Consider the following 20172-nt stretch of genomic DNA (forward strand, 5'->3'; position numbering starts at 1 on the left):
AGCATTTCCCCATGAGTCATCACCACTCTTTACTGTCATTTCTTCCCAGCAGATTTCTTTGCAATTAAAGTCGCCCATCATAACTATTCTTCCTCCGTCTTCCATTATTTTAGTTAATGCTATCTTTGTGTCCTCTAACATACTTTTATGTTCACTCTCCTCCCATGAGGCTGTTTTCGGAGGCACATAATTGATCACAAATTTTCTGCTCTTCTTATCTCGGTCTTCCACTTCTATCATAATCATCTCTACTGTATTCTTTCCATATATGACACCTTTCACGTTTATATCCTTCTTAGTCAGGAACATAACTCCACCCCCTTGTTTTTTCTCTCTGTTTCTAATCCAATAATTGTATGTATCATGTCCTACACTGTTGGGTGGTAGTGGGCCTTTTAATTTTGTTTCTACAATTCCCATTATGTCCGGTTCTTTTTCTTTCAAATAATCATTCAGTTCATTCAATCCTGTTATCAATCCATCTATATTTGTGTAAGACACTCTTAGTTTTCTGCCACTTCCATTGTGTTCTCTGTTTCCCTTATGTTTTTCTTTAGTATGTCGAACTGCTTTATTTTCATGTTCACTACTCTCCAATAGAATCTCTCTTTCTCTGACTCCGTTCTTTCCTCGTTTTTTGCCTTAGCTTCAATTCTTTTCTGCTTTTCTGCCTCTCTTTCCTCCTTATTCATTTCTCTTTTTATCCATACCTTTTTATATTGATCATTTGTTGCTAGTTTCCCTGTCTTGGATAGAATTTTCTCTGCCGTTGTTTGTGACCTGAATTTAATCTTAATTGGTCTGGTCTTATCTGTACTATATTTTCCTAGTCTGAATTTTTCCTCAATTTCCTTTATAATTTCTGGTTCATCTTCCTGGACTAATTTTAATAAACTGCTTACTCTTTCATTTTCCTCCTTGATTCTTGCGGTTCTATCTGGGTTATGTTTCTCTTCCATTCCTAATATAATTATACATTTCTTTTTGTCAGCTAATTCTCTTACTATATTCTCCTTCTGTCTCATCACTTTAATAACTGAGTCTTCATTATGTTCTTTCAATTGCTGTTTGACTATGTCAGTGAATGAAACCTTATTCCCTTCTTGAGTTATTCTCCAATTTTTAACTTCTGTAGCTATTTTCTCTCTATTTTCATTACTATTCTTCTTCAATTTCTCATTCTCCTCCTTTACATTTCCTAACTGTCTTTTTAGGTCCTCTATTTCTTCAGTTAAGTTTCTGTTAGCCTTCTCTAGTTGTTCCAACCTTTCAATTCTCTGGAAAATGGAGTCTACATTACCTAACTTACGTTCCAAGTCCTCGATCACCTTATCAACTCTCTCCTCTAGTCTTATCAGTCGGGGGGGGGGTTGTGTCCCCCCCACCCTCTTTAAATCCCTGGAACATATTCTCGTCACTTTCTTCTGTATTGCTCCTCTCTATACTTCTAATCTTTACATTTTTATTAGACATTTGATCCTCACTCAGTCTTTTGTTTACCTTCCGCTTGTCTGGCTGGGCAAAGTCTACTCCCTCCTCATTTCCTTCCATTTCCCTCAGTAATCCCTCCCCTTTTCCTCTTTCCCTACGTTCCCACTACTCCACGAGCAATTTCCCCCCCACCCTGCAAAATCACTAGGCACTTCTCTTTGTGTTGGGATCCACAGACTTCAATTTTCTTCAGAACGTCTTCTAAGCCGTCCATTCGTTGAAGTGTGTGTGTGTGTGTGTGTGTGTATGTGTGTGTGTGTGTGTGTGTGTGTGCGCGCGCGCGCGCGTGTTGGAAGCGGAAGGGGGTCAATGTTCCCTCTAAGCTGTGCGCATGTGCGCGCGTACATGTTTTACAACTAGCGCACATAAAGAAAAATGTGCGCTCACAAGGTTTTCAAATGATATTAAAATCCATTAATAAAGAAGTTCCACCCAAACATTAACTTACAAATTCTCTAAAGATATGGTAACTTGCTAACCGTCAAACCAATAATTGTTTTGTTCCTTTTTTTCCCCCTCTTCTTACTCTAGCGCTTCCATTGAAAACGAAATGACTTTGCCGCCGCCATGGGTGCGCGCATACTTTTCAGAGAAAACAGAGTTTTCACGCAAGCAAATTTCTGCTTACACTCACAGCAAAAAATTAGAAAGAAGATTGGTGGGAGTGTGTGTGTGTGTGTGTGTGTGTGTGTGTGCGTGTATATCTGTTCCTTTTCTCTACGAAGTTTTATAAAGTTATCGTTTCAAAGTCTGGACGAAGTAGTTGTTTAGGTAACTTCCTCTCCAGCATGCAGACATGCTGCAACCAAGGGGAAACTGAACAAATAAGGAACGACTGCACAGGTTAAAGTATAATTTTATTTCGAATATAATTAAGGGTTTTAGAATCCAACAATAGTGACAATAATGCCAGAGACAATGGCGTAGTGGTCACGTGTGGCCATGTAGTTGGTGACAGCTACAGTCACACTTGCTATTGCTAACGCTAGACTGTCTTTTATGTTCCCTAGCTTGACAGCGATACGTGGAGCCGTCTGGTCACACCACTCTCCAAGTCCGCTAGCGGAATCAACTGATCATAACAACAACATAAGCCTTATCTCCTTGTCTTAAAGTAGGAATGCTTGATGCTCCAAAGGTCTTCGTACTCACGAACATTTTCTACGAGATTTATAATAGCCTCATGGCTCATGGGACTAATGAAGTTGACGTAACTTGGTCTCGGCCTTGTTTTACTTGCATACCACCGAGGTCATACGAGAACCGAATGGTATATTTCCATAGAATTGAAATTTACATTTGGAAGTTTTCATATATATTTTCTTATCGTTAAAAGTCTTTAAAAAGAGAAATGGAATATTTCTTTATTTGCATACATGATGAATAAATGATAGTTTCTTAATACCTCTCATTCGTCTACCACTATCGCTAGCACTAAATGCCAGGGAAGACCGTTCGTTCGGCTAGATCAAGGCAGCGAGAATCAGTAGCTTGTGCAGCGCAAATGGCAGGCCAATCAAGCCGTTTCGCTGGATCCAGCGATTTCAGAAGCTAGTGCGACCGAGGCTTTAGTGCGGCAATTCAGGTAGCAAAACCATTGTCTTGGTGTCCGTTGACAGGTACCGTTAGACAAAATAACCGATAACGTTGGCAAGTTTTCATAAATTCCAAAGTACGTTTGCTGAAAGTGTGAGTAGTGACGGTGATGAGAGGATCGTCTCACGTTTGAAAATGTATTAAGGTAGGCAAGTGATATTGACTAATATTCGTTAACGCTAATGGTTTTATCTGCCGTGAAATCAAACAAACTACACCTCGGCCGGCGGATCACTCAACCAAGCCACTTCGAAAGGAAGTACAATGTATCATGTAGGCCCACCTTCAACCAACTTAAAACATCATCTCAACCTGTCCCAGTATACTTCTTTATATATATATATATATATATATATGTATGTATGTATGTATATATATGTACGCGTTTATGCAAATTCATTTAAATGCGCACACGTATATGTGTACATATGCACATATACAGTATATATTTATACATATGGGGTGTTTTTCTTCTCGGTCCTATATCAGTACACACCTACAGTATGTGTATGTGGTATATATATATACGTGTGTGTGTGTGTGTGTGTGTGTGTGTGTGTGTGTGTGTGTGTGTGTGTTTACCTGATTGTGGTATACAGTAAAAGAGGTACACCTATAGGGTTCCGTTTCTTTTATTATTCTTTATTATTCTAGCATATCTCATTTTAATTTCTTGTGGTTCCAGCTTGGGATATACCGTCTAAGTTATTCGAATTGTTTATTTATACATATATCTATTTTCCATTTTAATATAATTATCTATTTTTTTTTATTTGTTCCCAGGCCAAGAAATCTTTGTCCACTCACTTTTGTTAATGTTGGCAGGCCTGACGAGCGTATCTAGCCTCCCATCGTTCGGTTTGTGAGCAAGGTTGCTGGGAGCCAGTTGTGTTGGTCGCTGCCTATTGTCGTCTCTCGATCTTGTTTATGTATTCCACTGTCCGGAGGTCATGCCACAGCTGCATATTCTAATCTAGGACGGATTAGACTCTGTGATTTATTTTATTTATGTATGTGTGTGTGCTCCTATATGAATGTATGTGTATTGTGTATGTATGTTGTATGTGCGTATTTTAGCATGTGTGTGTAGGTGTACTACACATTACTTATAGAACCACATCATCTATATTTTTTGCTGCACGATGTATATTCTTCATTTTACTTGTACAGGTACTCTGTTACGTATATGTACCTTGTATATCTAATTTCCTGTGTTGTAAGGGGGCTCAGCTTTGGAGTTGATTGCACTAAATTGTAAAAGGCAATGGAAACATTTGATAGTTTTTTCCTTTGTATAAGGGTTCAAGCACACTTCCCTGAAACAAAGACACACACACATATCATATATATATATATATATATATATATATATATATATATATATATATATATATATATATATATATATGTGTGTGTGTGTGTTTGTTTCAGGGACGTGTGTTTGAACGCACGCAAATCAAGGGCTTATACTCGAATGCACCCCTTTGCCTCCCTTCCACTATTCGGACTCTTCGTTTGTACCTCAATGACGAGATGTTTGTCTATGGTGGTAATGTGGCGTGCAGCCACGGGTTTGTCTTTCGAGTGAACTTTTCCCTGCAGACATTTCTGGAACCTCTCTTCCTCGCGTGTCAAGGCCAAGGCAAAAATTTGGATACTTATCTGTCAATATTTAGTCTACAAAGAATGCAGGCGCCTAACTAGGGCACCTGGATGTAAAGTATGGCATTGTGACTACGTTGGTTTCGTTTGATGTTTTTTTTTTTTTTTTTTTGTGGCGAATGGATCTTATGGAGTCACAAAGATAGTTCAAGTACGAGTAGTTACATAAATTTACATTTTGGAAAATGATGACACTACTCATAACAGAATCGGTTGGATGGCATTAGCAAAAATGGGATGATTAATTTTGGCGTACACAGTTACCTGTCTTAATGACATATGTAGGGATAGACAATTGATAGTGACAAATGGCTACCGTTCGAGGAAGCATGAAGTGAGCTATCGGTGATTTGGTGAGTGGATGTGGGGACGACACTTTCAGTTGCCTCAGGAGAATACAATTAAAAAAGAAAAGAGGTGGAATGATTAATACTGAATTGTCTAGATTATATTTTAGGATAACTGGGCGTAGTAGTTGACATGGGTGATTATGAATATTATTATCAGTACATGTATGCTCAGACGGCTACGCAGGACTGGTCTAAATGGGTTTGTTTACAAAGTACGGCGTGTGTTAACGCGTATCGCTGCAAAATAAACTAACCATTTAAGATAAGTACAGGTAACATGGTGAGGTACGAGTATATGGGAGTAGTGGATAATATATAGCGGAAGTCGACTGATTTATGAATCTGTCGATTACTGTTTGTTTTCTGTTCGACTGTGGAGGGATGATTTTGATTGATAAGTTGTTTTCTGTTTGTTTGATTCGTGTTTGAGTTTGTACGATGGTTGTTTGATGTCTAAATTTCCTGAAATTTGTTTACAGTGAAAGTCAAGGTAGTGAGAGGGTGAGAAAGGATATGTTACTATCCTGTATGTGTGTGTGTGTGCGTGCGTGCGTGCGTGTGTGTGTGTGTGTGTGTGTGTGTATTCACCTTTCACCTTGGTCTTTGGATCACGTGTTGGTCTCGTGATCGACAGCTATTTCCCTCTCGGAAGAGAGCTCAGAGGTCGTATGACCGATCTATGGGTAATGCTATGACCTTTCACACACACACACACACACACCCAACTCCCTGCCCACGAGAGTCAGAGTAACGTCCCGAAGCACAGTGATACCGAAATAATTTCGGCCCTGGGCAGGATTCGAACTGGGTACTGCATGCGTGCGTGTGTGTGTGTATTCACCTCGGATCTGCTGCAGCCTCTGTCGAGACAGCCAGACACCACCCTACGGCAGCGAGCTCAGAGCTCATTATTTGCCGATCTCTGGGTAGGTCTGAGACCACTCATACACCACACACCGGGACAGCAAGGTCACAACTCCTTGACTAACGTCCCGTACCTACTCACTGCTAGGTGAACAGGGGTTACACGTGAAAGGAGACAAACCCAACTTATCTCCGCCCGGCCGGGGAATCGAACCCCGGTTCTCTGGCTTGTGGGGCCAGTGCTTTACCAATCCGCCACCGAGCCGTGTGTGTGTGTGTGTGTGTGTGTGTGTGTGTGTGTGTTTGTGTGTGTGTGTGTGTATGCGTGTGCGTGCGTGTGTGTATGTGTGTGTTATAGGGTTTTTGTGTAGTGGAATGGATTGGTGATTCAGTGAGAAAAAATATTTTCTGGATTCGCGGTAGTCAATGATGATCAAGAGTTATTAATCATTTTGTAAACATGCTGACATCATGTTTTGTGTGAACCAGTTCTCCAACTCTTTCAGTCATGATTGTATGACTGTATGAATGATGTAGCTGTAGTATATGTAGAGAAAAGCAGAACACCAAGGACCGCAAGGAAACATGATACATTGGTATAAGGGAGCAAGAAGACCTACGTGATTATTATAAAAGAGAAAAAAAATTACAGCAGTGAAAGAAAGGTGGCAGGTGATTTGTTGCAGATGCGGGTGAGGTTATCTTAAGGAAGACGGGGCTTTGTGTGCACCTACAGACACACAGGAAGGTGAATTCCACTTCGGAACTGGCAGGTGAATTGTAAATACTGAAGTGACTCTAAGCAGGGATGTGAAAGGATAGATGCGCATCGGTATGATATCCAGGAGTGATATAGCATCCGTCGGGTTTGGGTTAGTTGGTTTCCTTGATTGGACAAGGGAACTAACCGTCTAATTAGCATCGGCATACATTGGGTTGTTTCTGGGATGTGTGCATGAGAATGTTGTGGGTTGTGTTTGATCAAGTTAGGATCTTATATGAAGAGAATATGATAGGTCTGTAGTCGGCCTAGATGGGTTGGGTTTCAGGTTGATTATAGTGGCACATGGTTGAAACATTTTGGTGCATTGTTGTCAGAATGAGTCACGCACAAGCACGCATGCAGTGTTCTTGGATAGGTTGTGTTCTGCTCGAGTTGGTTGTTCTATATCTAGGTAAGTTGGAGGCACTGTCCTAGCATTAAGTAACATGATCAGATCCTCGGGTTTGCAATGGATTAGGAAAGTAGTCAACCCAAGTTGTCAATATGGTCACCGTTGTGTGGGTTGGAGGAATGGCCCGGAGTGGCCCTTTTTTCGTTCGCACACGCCTCCTACGTGTGACAGTGACGTGACCCCAAGGTCAGGTCCGATTCCGTGGACGAAATAAGGGAGTCGGCGGATCCGGTGGCCATCCCACTGCTGCTGAGGTCGCTGCTCCCAGAAGCCGAGAGAACGGTTTCGGATACGGCGGCCGCGGGGCCGTCCTTGTCCGCCCCCGCCTGGTCCAGACAGTCGTTGTGACTCTTCGTCGAACGTACTGTTGTAGTCGCTGTGGCTGTGGTAGCGGCATCGCTTGTGCTGACGGAGTTCGGGCCGTCGTGCGCTGTGTCCTCGGAAGTATTGGCAACGGGGCTGTGGTGTTTGACACTGCGGGCGGCCGCGAGCTTTGGGTCTTTGGTTCTGTTTTGGTTGGGTTTGGACAACCCGCGCGGCTTCCGGGTGACGCTGGCGACCTCATTCATGTCTCGTCGCGTCGTCGCTGTGGCTCCGCCCTCCTTACCCTTCGTATTAGCTGCGACAGACTTCGTCTTCTCCTTGTCGTCCCTTTCCTCTTCTTCCTTCTCTTCCTCTTCGTCTTCGTCCTCGTCCTCGTCCTCGTCCTCGTCTTCGTCATCGTCAAGGCTGGAGTAGGAGTCCATGGTTCCATCTGAGAAAGACAAAAATTCTATTCTTTTGTGCGGCCATACGTGTGTCATTTAGTGAGTGCTTTTAATTTTGCGTGTAGTCTTCCGTGAATGTACTTAGGGACAGAATGCATTCAAACCAGGTATAAAGGACAGTGAGAAAAAAGGAAAAAGGAAGAACAATTATCATGTTTTAATTAATTGCTGAGGATTATAGAGTAGTATTACGGATTATACCAGGTACTAAAGCACAATTATTTGGCAAAAAGAGTTGATAAGTGCGATAGAATACGAGTACAGATATCATGAAGATTGGTAAAATATCAGAAGAGAGAATTTGAGAAAGAGCAAGGGAGTACTTTCAGGATACCCTTCGATCTTCCCCATAGGGTTGCTACTGCTGGACTCGAACTACTAACAAGTACTCCACAAAGTACATAAAAAGACTACTACCTTATAGGATACTTGTACGTAGGATAGTATCTTTAATCGGTATCGAAATCCTGTATGCAAGTATAACGAGAGGTTTCTGTCCTTTTATGTTCTCTGAGGTGAAGTTGATGAGAGACACGCTGAGTCATTCAGGGGCCCTGATGCCGAATTTATAAAAGATCCTAACCCTAATTTATAAAAGGTCCTAACCCTAATAGCGGAGAATTTACCTAAATCCCTATGTCGGCGGCATAAATGCTTATGTCTACACATAACCTCGACATTATGGACGGCTGATCCTAACCGCTAAGTCTAGACATATATCTTCAAAATGGCGGAGATTTTACCTAAATCAACTGTCCATAATGTTGAGGTTATGCCAAGACATAAGCATTTAGGTCGTCGACATAATAGGGATTTAGGTCAAATCTCAGCCATTAGGGTTTGGATCTTTAATGAATTAGGGATAGAATCTTTTATAAATTCGGCCCCTGGATCCATGAACCCCCGGTGCAGAACCTCTGGCCTCGTCACGTACCGTCACTTTCGTTTCCTTCGTCAGTAGACGTGTTCGGAGTGTCCTTCTTCACCGACACTGTAAAAGAAACACCAACTCGCATTAGCTACAATTATTATTTTTTTTTTTTTTCAGAGTAAATACAAATCTACAGGGTGAGTCATGTATCAAATAACTGTTTCATGGAAAGATTTGGTCCTGTAAAATGTTACTCCCTAAAGCCCCAGTCACACTATCACGGTGCTTGTCAAATGTTGTGAATTTGAAAATCTGCAGGACGACTTCGGCTACAGTATTCTAGACTTCACTAAGGACAATTCAACAATGTGTCTAATATTCGTATAGGATTAACTTCTCTTAGTTCGTCATTCAGCTTCTTAACATATGACGCAAAGGTAAACGTAATATGACATTTGGAGATTCAAAAAGTTGTACACGAAGTCGTTTCTGCTCAAACGAACACGCTTAAGTCGTGTTTGTGTGACCGGGGCTTAAGACGATATAAAACTTATAGATTTTGCTATGGCGATTCGACTTACATTGCTGTAGTTTCGTGAGAATGAGAGGGTAGAATTCACGGGCCGTTGTGTTGCTTGGCTCATATTTGAGGACTGAAAACGAATACAGAGCATAAGAACACATGAACATAATAAGGGGGACTACAAGAGGCCATGAGGCCTACTCTCAGCAGTTAGTCCCTTACCACCTGTCATCCCTATTCATAAAGTTATCTAATCTTCTCTTAAAAGAACCAATTGTTTCAGCACTCACTACATGGTTACTAAGCCTATTCCAATCGTTACCCACTCTGTTGGTAAACCAGTTCTTGCCTATTTTCTTCTTAAAACTAAAGGCTGGAGGTTAGTTCATAACCAAGCCGTTATCTGTATGGAGAAATACGTATAGGTTCTGTGGGAGTAACGATATGTTTACTGTTTTCATATACATGCAATCGTAAATGCAGTTGTATGCATGATGGAAATATTAAAAATAGAATTCATGTAATGTATCCATATACTAACCCTATAACCATATATACGATATACCACATGCTTGACACGTAATCCACATACATGCAAGAAGGTGTCGACAAGCACTGGCGCCTTCTAATACCTCCAATATTGCTGACCTACACGTTCCCAAATCGTAAACACCTGACTCAAATATACAACGCACATCACGCCACCCCAACGGAAATTTACTAAAACAAGTACATTGTGTCGCCAGACAGACCATTAACCATTTCCTTACACCTACCAAACTACACAGTCATAACTATAATCCATACATCATGTCAAAGCGCATCCACTAATACTAACCAGATACTTAATACTACAACACACAAATAGTATTGTATAAATCTCAAACGTATAATCTAAGTGTAAACCCTACACAGGTGTGCAAAGGTAGGCATATCCACTTATATATGCGGCGACTGCGTCGCTAGGAAGAGACTCTCCCTTAGAGGGAGCATCTGGGGACTCTCCCCGAAGGGGATTACACCCCCATGGTGTAAATATCTCTTCGCTTCAATAAATCAAGAAAATCCGAAAAGGCTTTACAATCCCTGTCACAGGTGTAGCCATTAACCGGTTACACGACTGGTGGTAGCGGTGGGATGGCTACCCCTCCCTACGCCCCCGAAGAGAGACTGCCCTTCCACGACTACCCACGCCCACCTATGTAGCCATCAAATCCTACACAGCCTCCAGGGGAAGCCGCTAGTCCACGACTAGGATCGTCAGCCTTGAGCAGTGATTCCCAACATTGCCATCTCAAGACAAAACTCAACGCATCCGCGCATCAAACTCCAATCAAGTCACAAGACAGCCCAGTGCAAAGCATCGAACCCCAAAATCAATCAAACCCTCGGACTCCAATTCAGATTCAGAAAACTTGAGGCAACAGCCCACAAGAATTCATTGAGTTCCTGCACCTACTTCGAGGTCACCAGGCACCTTCCCACAAGCTCAAGGCAGCCGCCCAAAGCACGCAACCTCAGCAAACGCGTCGCAATGCATTTATGCGCTCCCACTCCGTAAGTAATACTTCTTAAAATCTTACTAGCACCCCTTCTAGAACGAAGCCACGCGACTCCAATAGGTCACGAGGGACTCAGGCCCGGCGCGCTGACTTCAGTATCATCAGTTCCAAGTGACTTCATTCGGCATACCTCCCAGCGAGCGACACATCCTACACTCTACACACCACCATCCGCAATCGTCCCCTCCGAGCGGAGACTGCGACTCTACTTACTCCAGCGCCACAACTGACCTCGCCGGCCATCGTGAGTACCAAATAACGTATCTCTACATTTTTTTAATCTCTTCACGCACGGAGCCTGATAAGCACCAACCCTCTACTCCCCTCAACCGCCGTGACCCACGGCAAGGACCAGAAACTTCGCGTCGGTTGATAGTAGCCAACAGAGAGGCCGGGCGCGAGTTTCTACCAAACTCCGCAAATCCACCACCACCCCTCCACCGCCGTGACCCACGGCAAGGACCAGGTACTTCGCGTCGGTTGAACGTGGCCATCAGGAAATCACCCACGATCTCTAACCAACTCCATCACCCCTCCTCCTCTCTCCGCACGAGACACATCAAGCTGTCGTCATTCAGCACTGAAAACTGCAACGCCAACAAAATTTCGGACAGCTAGCATCAACTCTTTCAATCCACCGTCAGTCTCCAGTTACCCGACAGTGCATCTGGACTCCATAGCAACAAATATACTCCTAAGAAACCCAAAGACTAATACATAATATAAGAATAATTACAAATACGCTCCAGTAGATAGATAGACTAATAGGAATATACAAATATATCAATAGAAATATACAATCTATAACAAGTAAACTTAACAAACATAGAATGCACATATAAACACATAAATCAATCAATAAGTGCATAACAGAGGAAAAATTATTATTAACTGATGCATTAAACAGAATCCACATACTAAGACGTAAAGTAACGAATACTTATATAATTCACCACAAATTATTCAAATCAACATAACTGAAGCATTCAACAGAATCTGCATATATAGACGTAAAGTAATAAATGCACACATAAGTGAATCCACAACCAAATCTTCAAATCCACATTGATCATACTAAATAATTGTACATATCAGCCGATAACTGTATACAAACAAACGAACACATTCTAATAGACAAAATTTTAGTACAAAAATAGAGATAGGATTCAATACATAATACCATGCACTATATGAATATATCAATTCTCAGAAATATAGAAATCAGTAATTACATACCAAACATCTTCCAGTGTATTTTGACACAATATATGATCAAGATATTTTTTCAAACGCATTCTATCAAATATCAAAGACAATACACCTCTCATGTACAAGTCAAAAAACTAAGACACGGTAACAATAATACCAATCCTGCCATTACGTATTTCTTGATACTCAATATATTGTTAACCCATGCATAACAATTCCATAGCCCATTAACTTTAAACTACTTCAGACAATCACATCAAGTAATATAAACACCTCAGCACCTTCCACCTACGCACCCAAACCCACCCGTCCCAAGGCAGACACACAACCAGTCACCAAAAACCAACGCATAGTAAAACGAATCAAACACTAAGGGAAGCACAACGACAAAACCCCGCAATGAACAACCCGACACATAAAGCAGATAATCATGCATTGTTACTAAATATTCCTCCTACGAGACTTGAGACGTCGTACGTCTCAACAGGTGAACATGGTAATAACGATCCTTTACTTACCAGACCTATTCCACCTATAATTTTTTCTACCTTCCGATCGTGACGACCCAAGAATAATACACCAATTCACAGATATCAATATAATATAGAATATTACACGAATAATAAGATAGACAATCACATTTCAACAATATCAACCTCAAAAATATATAAACTCCATTAATTGCAAACAAAATACAACCATTTCTAATATACATTACTTTAAACTCAAAGTTAGATTGTACAAACTTCCATACTCATCTTACCAACTCACCTTTGATACGATATAACTATGACAAACCCAACCAACTTGCAAAAAGACCTCACGCAATATTCAAGAAAGACATTCTCAAGATAAAAAAATCCCACACAAAAAGAGCCAATCATTATTCCATACCATAAACAATAATCAAAACCCATATACCAACTCTAGTATTTACAAACAAAATATCTTCATCTCAAACATACATTGTTTTAAACTCAGTCAACTACATTAAACCTAACACATAACTCACAGACTTCTTTAATCAAAATACAAGAGTAATGATAAGAATAGCAGATTACCTTACAAAAAAGACAATTTCCCACAGAATATAGCCAATAATTATTTACAAATCCTCGACATAACATCCACGAAACAAATATAAGCAACATCAATTTATCACATAGTGAAACAAAACAAAAAATAATCATGATAATGATAAATAGATAGATAAATAAATAAATATATAAATCAACTTGTGTCCCACCTATTAATCAATATGATAACTAAGAGATCGATAAACTTTATGATAATTAGAATAGATGTTAGATATTTCTCACTAAGACAACAAATAACAATTCTAGATATTCTAGATACATATTCTTACATAAATAGGTAAATCCATTGGAAATAATCCCAAATTCCTACACTATAGTCCTACCTGACTATTATGTAAGATAGGAAAACTAATATCACACACACACACACACACACACACACACACACACACACACACACACACACACACACACACACACACACACACACACACACACACACACACACACACACACACACACACACACACACACACACGCACACACACACACCGATATCCATATGTCCCATACATGAAAGTGTGAAATCTCACGGAAGAGAGACTAGCAGTGAAATGTAGAAACCTGACGGTATAAAGTTCTCGTTGGAACAAGAGAATGGTCTTCCCTTTACGGAACGCTGTGAATATTTTTATATTTCAAATATGTTACAACAAACGTATAATTTCACACAGAGAAACTAACAAATACTGATTATTAGGATGTCTTGCATTCATTAAGTTGTGGTATCAAATGAAAGTGCTCCCCGATTCTCATTTGAATTACAATGAAAACGGAACTAAACATATTGAAAAGAAATCCCGAACTGACATATTCCCATAAATTCTCGTTGAAAAGAGAATGGATAACATTCAAAGTGATTTTTAGTGCAAAGACATATATTTAACATAGCTTACTGAATACACCCGTATTATAATATATGTAAATACCCTCCCTTTACTAAAACTTATTCAAGCCAGAATTGTTTTACAAGTCAATGTCTCCCACTAGAGACCTGACACATTATCATATCTCTCTGGCGATTGCATGATTTCTAATGCCAAACCCCCGTCGTCTCAACCCTGACCCGAATTACAAGGGCGCACCTCAAAGAGGTCGGGGAGGCAATGTATCCATATACTAACCCTATAACCATATATACGATATGCCACATGCCTGACACATGATCCACATACACGCAAGGTGTCGACAGGCACTGGAGTTTTCCAATACCTCCAATCTTGCTAACCTACACATTTCCAAATCGTAAACACCTGACTCAAATATACAACGCACATTACGCCACCCCTAAACGGAAACTTACTAAAACAAGTACATAGCGTCGTCATACAGATCATTAACCATTTCCTTACACCTACCAAACTACACAGTCATAACTATAATCCATACATTATGTCAAGGCACATCCACTAATACTAACTAGATGCTTAATACTACAACTAACACACAAATAGTATTGTATGAATCCCAAACGCATAATCTAACTGTAAACCCTACTCGGATATGCAAAGGTAGGCATATCCACTTATATATGCGGCGACTGCGTCGGTAGGAAGAGACTCTCCTTTAAAGGGAGCATCTGGGGACTCTCCCCGAAGGGGATTACACCCCTATGGTGTAAATATCCCTTCGTTTCAATAAACTAAAAAAGCCCGAAAAGGCTTTACATTCCCTGCCACAGGTGTAGCCATTAACCGGTTACATGACTGGTGGCAGCAATCCCTGAGCCACCCTGAAGTGTAACCATAAACCGGTTGCAATAAAATTTATTATGGAGTTCTCTGGCCTACAATAAAAAGAAAAAAAAAATATTGCCTTCAGAAAGGGAGAATGTTTGATAAGGATTTAGTCTAACAGGGAAAGTGCGCAAAACATTCCCAGATTAATACGTGTACGAAGGAGTACATGCACACACAGTTATTAGCTTTTTTTTTTTAAGAAAACAAAACAAAAGAAAAATGTCGTCATGGGCGTTTTTAAGGTTTTGAAGGTGCAATAAATGGAAAGGTTAGGGGTAGCGTCTCGGTGAGTAGTGAAACGAAGAGACTCGTTAGTTGCAGAATTAATAATGACATTGAAAACGACATCTGCCGGAAGCTTGGAATGCAAACAATGACAGACGGCAGTGTGAGCGATGCGGTGAATTTGATCCACAAGAGAAGTGACTTTTATCTTCCAATTCTTTTATTTCTTAACATCACGAGTGCAAGAGTGGAAGTTGTATGCATATGTTTGTGTGTGTATGGTGAAATCGGTTTCATCATGACAAAGTATAAGTTCACCACGTTCTACCAATCATTGTCTTTATCACACAATTGGAATATTATGACCAACAAAAAAATCACCTTGGAAATAAGTCATGTATCAGTAGTAAAGAATAAATGCAATAACGAGCGTTTCTATACTTGGGGCCAACATCGATACTAGACCGGTAAAAGAGACATATGGTGGTCCATGCCAGACAGACAAAGACGCCAAATTCATATTGTGAGGTATCGCTGTCCAATGTTTGACCAAAGGAAGCACTCAAAGAAGATGGCGACTTCGCCTGTCTGGCATAGAGTGCCTCATAGATACTAGCAGAACGTAGGGATAGCAGAAGTATGAAAGTGGTTAAAATTCTTTTCTGAGTGAAATTCCCGTTGAGGTGTTACCAAAATCCCCAAGATATTGATTACATAACATGTGTAATCAATACCCTATACGACATAGACTATTATATAGAAGATGCCTTGTATGGGAACTTTAGTGTGCATCCCTCCGGACCAGTCACCCAGCATTTTTTTCTGCCTAGAGACTAGCCTTTAATAAAAAAAAAAATAATGATGATTTCGTAACTTCTGCTGTCCCTCCGTTCAGCTACAGATCACTTTCTGTCTCACCTTGGTCACCTCTTTGACTCCACCTCTCCAATGCGACATTGTTCCCAGGGATAGAAGCGCTGGTTACCACCAAGGAAGTACTAAAAGTCGCGGCACTTACTTGACTGGCACAGTTTGAGGGCCGTCTCGTAGTCCCTGGTCATGACCGCCGAGAGGAACTGCTGGGGATAAGGTACAAGTGCGAGTAAGTGATGTGTGGAATCAGGAACAAGTAAGTTGTACATCAATGGGGGGTGGGGGCGCCTGCTCCCTCCACCTCCAGAAATGGCCTTTTTTTTTTTTTCCCTTTTTATGGAACATGGGGCGTGGGGTGCTAATTGCATGCCATTAATGAATCCTGTATTTGAAATCAGAAACTGCTTTTACCCTAATGGGTCCCAAACAAGAGAAAGCTGCACATGTACATTACTGTAAAATGCTAGGTTGTATTTCTATTATATCGCATCTGAGCTCCGCAGTGTGATTCCCGTCATCACACCTGCACGAGGAATGTGAGAAGGCAGGAACACATGAGAAGACAGACACCACCTGTTGCTGGCGGATCCAGAGGGGATTGAGTAGACACACACATCCTCAAAGGGACGTCGAAACAAGGCCATTTGTCCCACAAGCCGCGGCGCATGCGCACACGACATTGAATGTGTGGTAAAATGCGTCATTGGATCGGAAAGGGTTCAAACATTTGGGCTTTGGTAGAGTGATAGAACAAGCCTTTGGGCAACTTCATTTTGCATTTTTTGGGTACTAAACCTCAAACCTGCCATGTTTTACGACCATGGGACTCTTGTCTGCCTTCCGATTCTATCGATTTCAAGTTGAAGTGCACCAGGTTACTTGATTGCTATATAAATCTTGCATGTGCAAATGCATCGTCATTTACCATTAGATATTAGCCTTGTTCATCCAATGCAGAATCAACAGGCATAACCCATGGGACTGACGATGCAGCCTTTGAAACTAGCTACGCTGAAGTACGAGCTAGTATGTTACAATATGTCAACATGATCCGTGCGAGGGGCTTACTGAGAATGAACCGGCAGTATTGCTTCTGAGAAAATGATGGGGAGGTGGAGTATTTGCAAGGTTTGAATAGGGAAGGAGTGGAAGTGGCGATCGTGGTGCCTAGCCACCTCGCTCTGCGGGGAATGTATGAAAAAGTATAATCGGGTAACTACACACTTATGCACACACATCAGAATATAGAGTGCATTCAAGCAGAAGTGCATCCACACTCCTCTTCGTAAGTCTCGAATTCCACCGCCAGCTGACACAGAAAAAGGACGTTCAGAGTAGCACATGATATCATTTGCAAACTACAATTCAAGTATTATTGTAATTGTGAGTGACTGCAGCTGGCTCCTATCAATTTGTGATTGTCGAACGACCACTGCATCAGAGTTACGAACACCTCGCAGTTCCGTGTTATCGTTTTATCATGTCATATCGAACGAAACCCGATTGTAAAAGAACCTTGCAACCAAATAATTTTATTCTCTAGTCTTCCTGTATTCTCCGTCCCTCCCTCCCAGATCTCCAATTCATGTGATTGCTGGGCTCAGCACAGAGCCCTCTCTGGAGATGAGGTGATGATGCAGGAACTGTTGGTACGGGGAAGAATAGGCTGTTGCAGAAGTCTCATTCTCACTACGGACCCGCTCCGATTGAGCTGAACGCAGAGCGCTCGCCGAAGGTCACCTGCTGCTTATGGATCTGTTGGTACAGTGGAAGACTAAAGAACCCGAAGCCTCATTCTTACCACGAAAAAATGTTCAAACTCTTGTCCGGCTCTTGCTCATCTTGTTACCGAAACAAGTACATGGTATCGCCATAGAGATCATGAACCATTTCCTTACACCTACCAAACTACACAGTCATAACTATAATCCATACATTATGTCAAGGCACATCCACTAATACTAACTTTTCCGGCTCCCGCTCATCTTCCGCAAAAGCCTGCTGTCCTCCTGCTACCCACTCCACCACCAAAGCTTTGCTATTTTTCCACCGGAGCCCTCCCATCTCATCCATCACCCTGGAAGCAACCTCACCAGTGCACGGTATCCCGTCGAGGTTCTACACCTTCTCCTCCTCCCCCTCCTCCTATTCTTCTTCCTCCATCATGCCCTTACCTCTGAGAGCAGCTCGACTGGCGCCGACAGAGTAGACTTGGCATCTGTATAGTCGCTGGCTTCGGCGGTGACGTCTTCCACGCTGCGGCCCGGGGACGCTGTCGTGAAGGAGACCACGCTTCCACAGGCCACGGAGCGGAGCGCGCCGGCAGGCAAAGGCTCCTCGCCCTGTCAATGAGGGAGGAAGAGGTGGCCTTCAACTGGGACTAGAGGGAATTAGCTGTTCATTGGTGAAGCTCGAATGTGTGTGGTGTGTTAGTGAGGTCACTCTGTTTGACAAACACTCCTACATAATTAAGTTGTCTGATCTCTCTCTCTCTCTCCCTTCCTCCCTCTCTGCCTCTCTGCCTCTCTCTCTCTCTCTCTCTCTCTCTCTCTCTCTCTCTCTCTCTCTCTCTCTCTCTCTCTCTCTCTCTCTCTCTCTCTCTCTCTCTCTCTCTCCCTTTCTCTATCCTTTCCTTCTATTGCTGCCCTTTTTTATTTCTCTCTTTTATCATCCTTTATGAATCCATCTCTTATGCATAACATTGTCCATAAGGATAGATGCTCTGATTATCGTCAACGAAATACTATATTCTAGTCTTCACAGCTTCCATTGTTTCTCAAACGCCTCTCCTGCAAGTTTTCTTTTGCTTTACATTTCAAACTCTTCTCTCCTCCCAGAGCTCTACCGAGCCTCTACTCCTTCTCATCCTCCACCACCATTCCTCCTCTCCTTCCATTTTTCATTTCCTCTCTGCTTTCCCACTCCTCCCCTTCTCTCCCTCAGTCAGTTCTCCCATCCTCTACATACCTGGCTCTTCTTGCAATTGTGTTCTTCCTTCACCTGGAATATCCTTGCCCTCCACTCAGGCCCTTTCCTCTCATTCCAGGTTTTGTATCCCACAGTTTTATTTCCTACTTCTATTCTTCTTCTCTCCTCTAATATCCCTAACGACCCTTCAATCCCCCGTACTTTACATTCTCCTCTCCTCTCCATTCATCTTCTTTTATTTCATCCTTCACCCCTCCCCTCCTTCCATCCTCCACATCCTCCACTCTCACTCCGTCCTCCCAATGTCCTCCACTCGTTCCAAGCGAAAAACAAACTGAGTTCAAACTATTCCAAACAAGTTTTCCAGGTTTAGATCAGATTAATCTTGTTACTAGGAAAAAGGAAGACTATTTTTTATACCCTCCTTCCCCGCCCTCTCTCCCATCCCCAGTCTTTTCCCCACAACCTAACCTTCATAACGGCCAACGACACCCCCATCCCCCTTACTCTCCTCGTTCCTCGCTTCTCGGGTCCAATTTCCAAATTGTATCGTTCCTATTTCAGCTCGGTTCGGTCATCATGATAGGGAGGGGATGACACTGACCGAAAACCAGCGCGATGAGCCCTACTACCTTTCAACTGAACAAAATTGTCTGGCCTTCCCTGGCGGGCTATCGTCCTGATAGGACGACACCGAGGGACAGTTGACAATATTTAGAGTGATATAGGATAGACTATTTTATTCAGCTGAGCCAAAGCTCCCGAATCAATAACCCGTGAATGTGGCAGCCAGCCAGCAAATCGAAAACTTTCGTTTTCAAACGACCTGCCGTTGCCAAAACGCGATAACGCACCCTGCCTCATCCCAGGGCCATGTTTTGTAAATGTAGGTCGTCTTCCCCCAGCTATTCCATTCAGTCGAGGAGGGCAACATGGAGTCTCCATTTCGATGTTGCCTTCCTCCTGTCTTCTTCCTCTCTGTATGTGAGGTACACATTCACGCACATACCTCGTATGTGTGCTTCTCTATCACTGTGTGCTATTCTTCCCTTCTCTCTTTCAACAGTCAAGGTGGGTGGCAACTTAGATTTTGCGCTTTTCCTAATCTACCCATTCCATTGCTTTTAACGAAAATAATCATAATAATAGTAATAATGATATTAATAATGATAGTAATAATGATAGTAATAGTGATAGTAATAGTGATAGTAATAGTGATAGTAATAGTAATAGTGATAGT

General features: G+C 41.9%; 1 protein-coding gene across 2 annotated transcripts in view; it reads right to left on the reverse strand.

Moving 5' to 3' along the window:
- Positions 1 to 2330: 2330 nt before the first annotated feature.
- Positions 2331 to 20172, reverse strand: part of LOC143026305 (uncharacterized) — a 37097-nt gene continuing 19255 nt past the window's right edge. Inside the window, exons 3-7 of one of the 2 annotated variants that reach the window (XM_076186467.1) lie at positions 18179 to 18346; positions 16150 to 16207; positions 9358 to 9429; positions 8840 to 8896; positions 2331 to 7892 (exon numbers count right to left, since the gene is read on the reverse strand). In XM_076186467.1, coding sequence (XP_076042582.1) covers positions 7297 to 7892; positions 8840 to 8896; positions 9358 to 9429; positions 16150 to 16207; positions 18179 to 18346 — 951 coding nt within the window. In that variant the 3' untranslated portion in view covers positions 2331 to 7296. Of the gene's footprint in view, positions 7893 to 8839; positions 8897 to 9357; positions 9430 to 16149; positions 16211 to 18178; positions 18347 to 20172 lie in introns of both variants that reach the window. The other variant, XM_076186466.1, reaches the window with a different exon arrangement.

This window comes from Oratosquilla oratoria, chromosome 6 (genome assembly GCF_046742065.1).
Source record: "Oratosquilla oratoria isolate Oo_2021 chromosome 6, ASM4674206v1, whole genome shotgun sequence".
Taxonomy (NCBI): Eukaryota; Metazoa; Arthropoda; class Malacostraca; order Stomatopoda; family Squillidae; genus Oratosquilla; species Oratosquilla oratoria.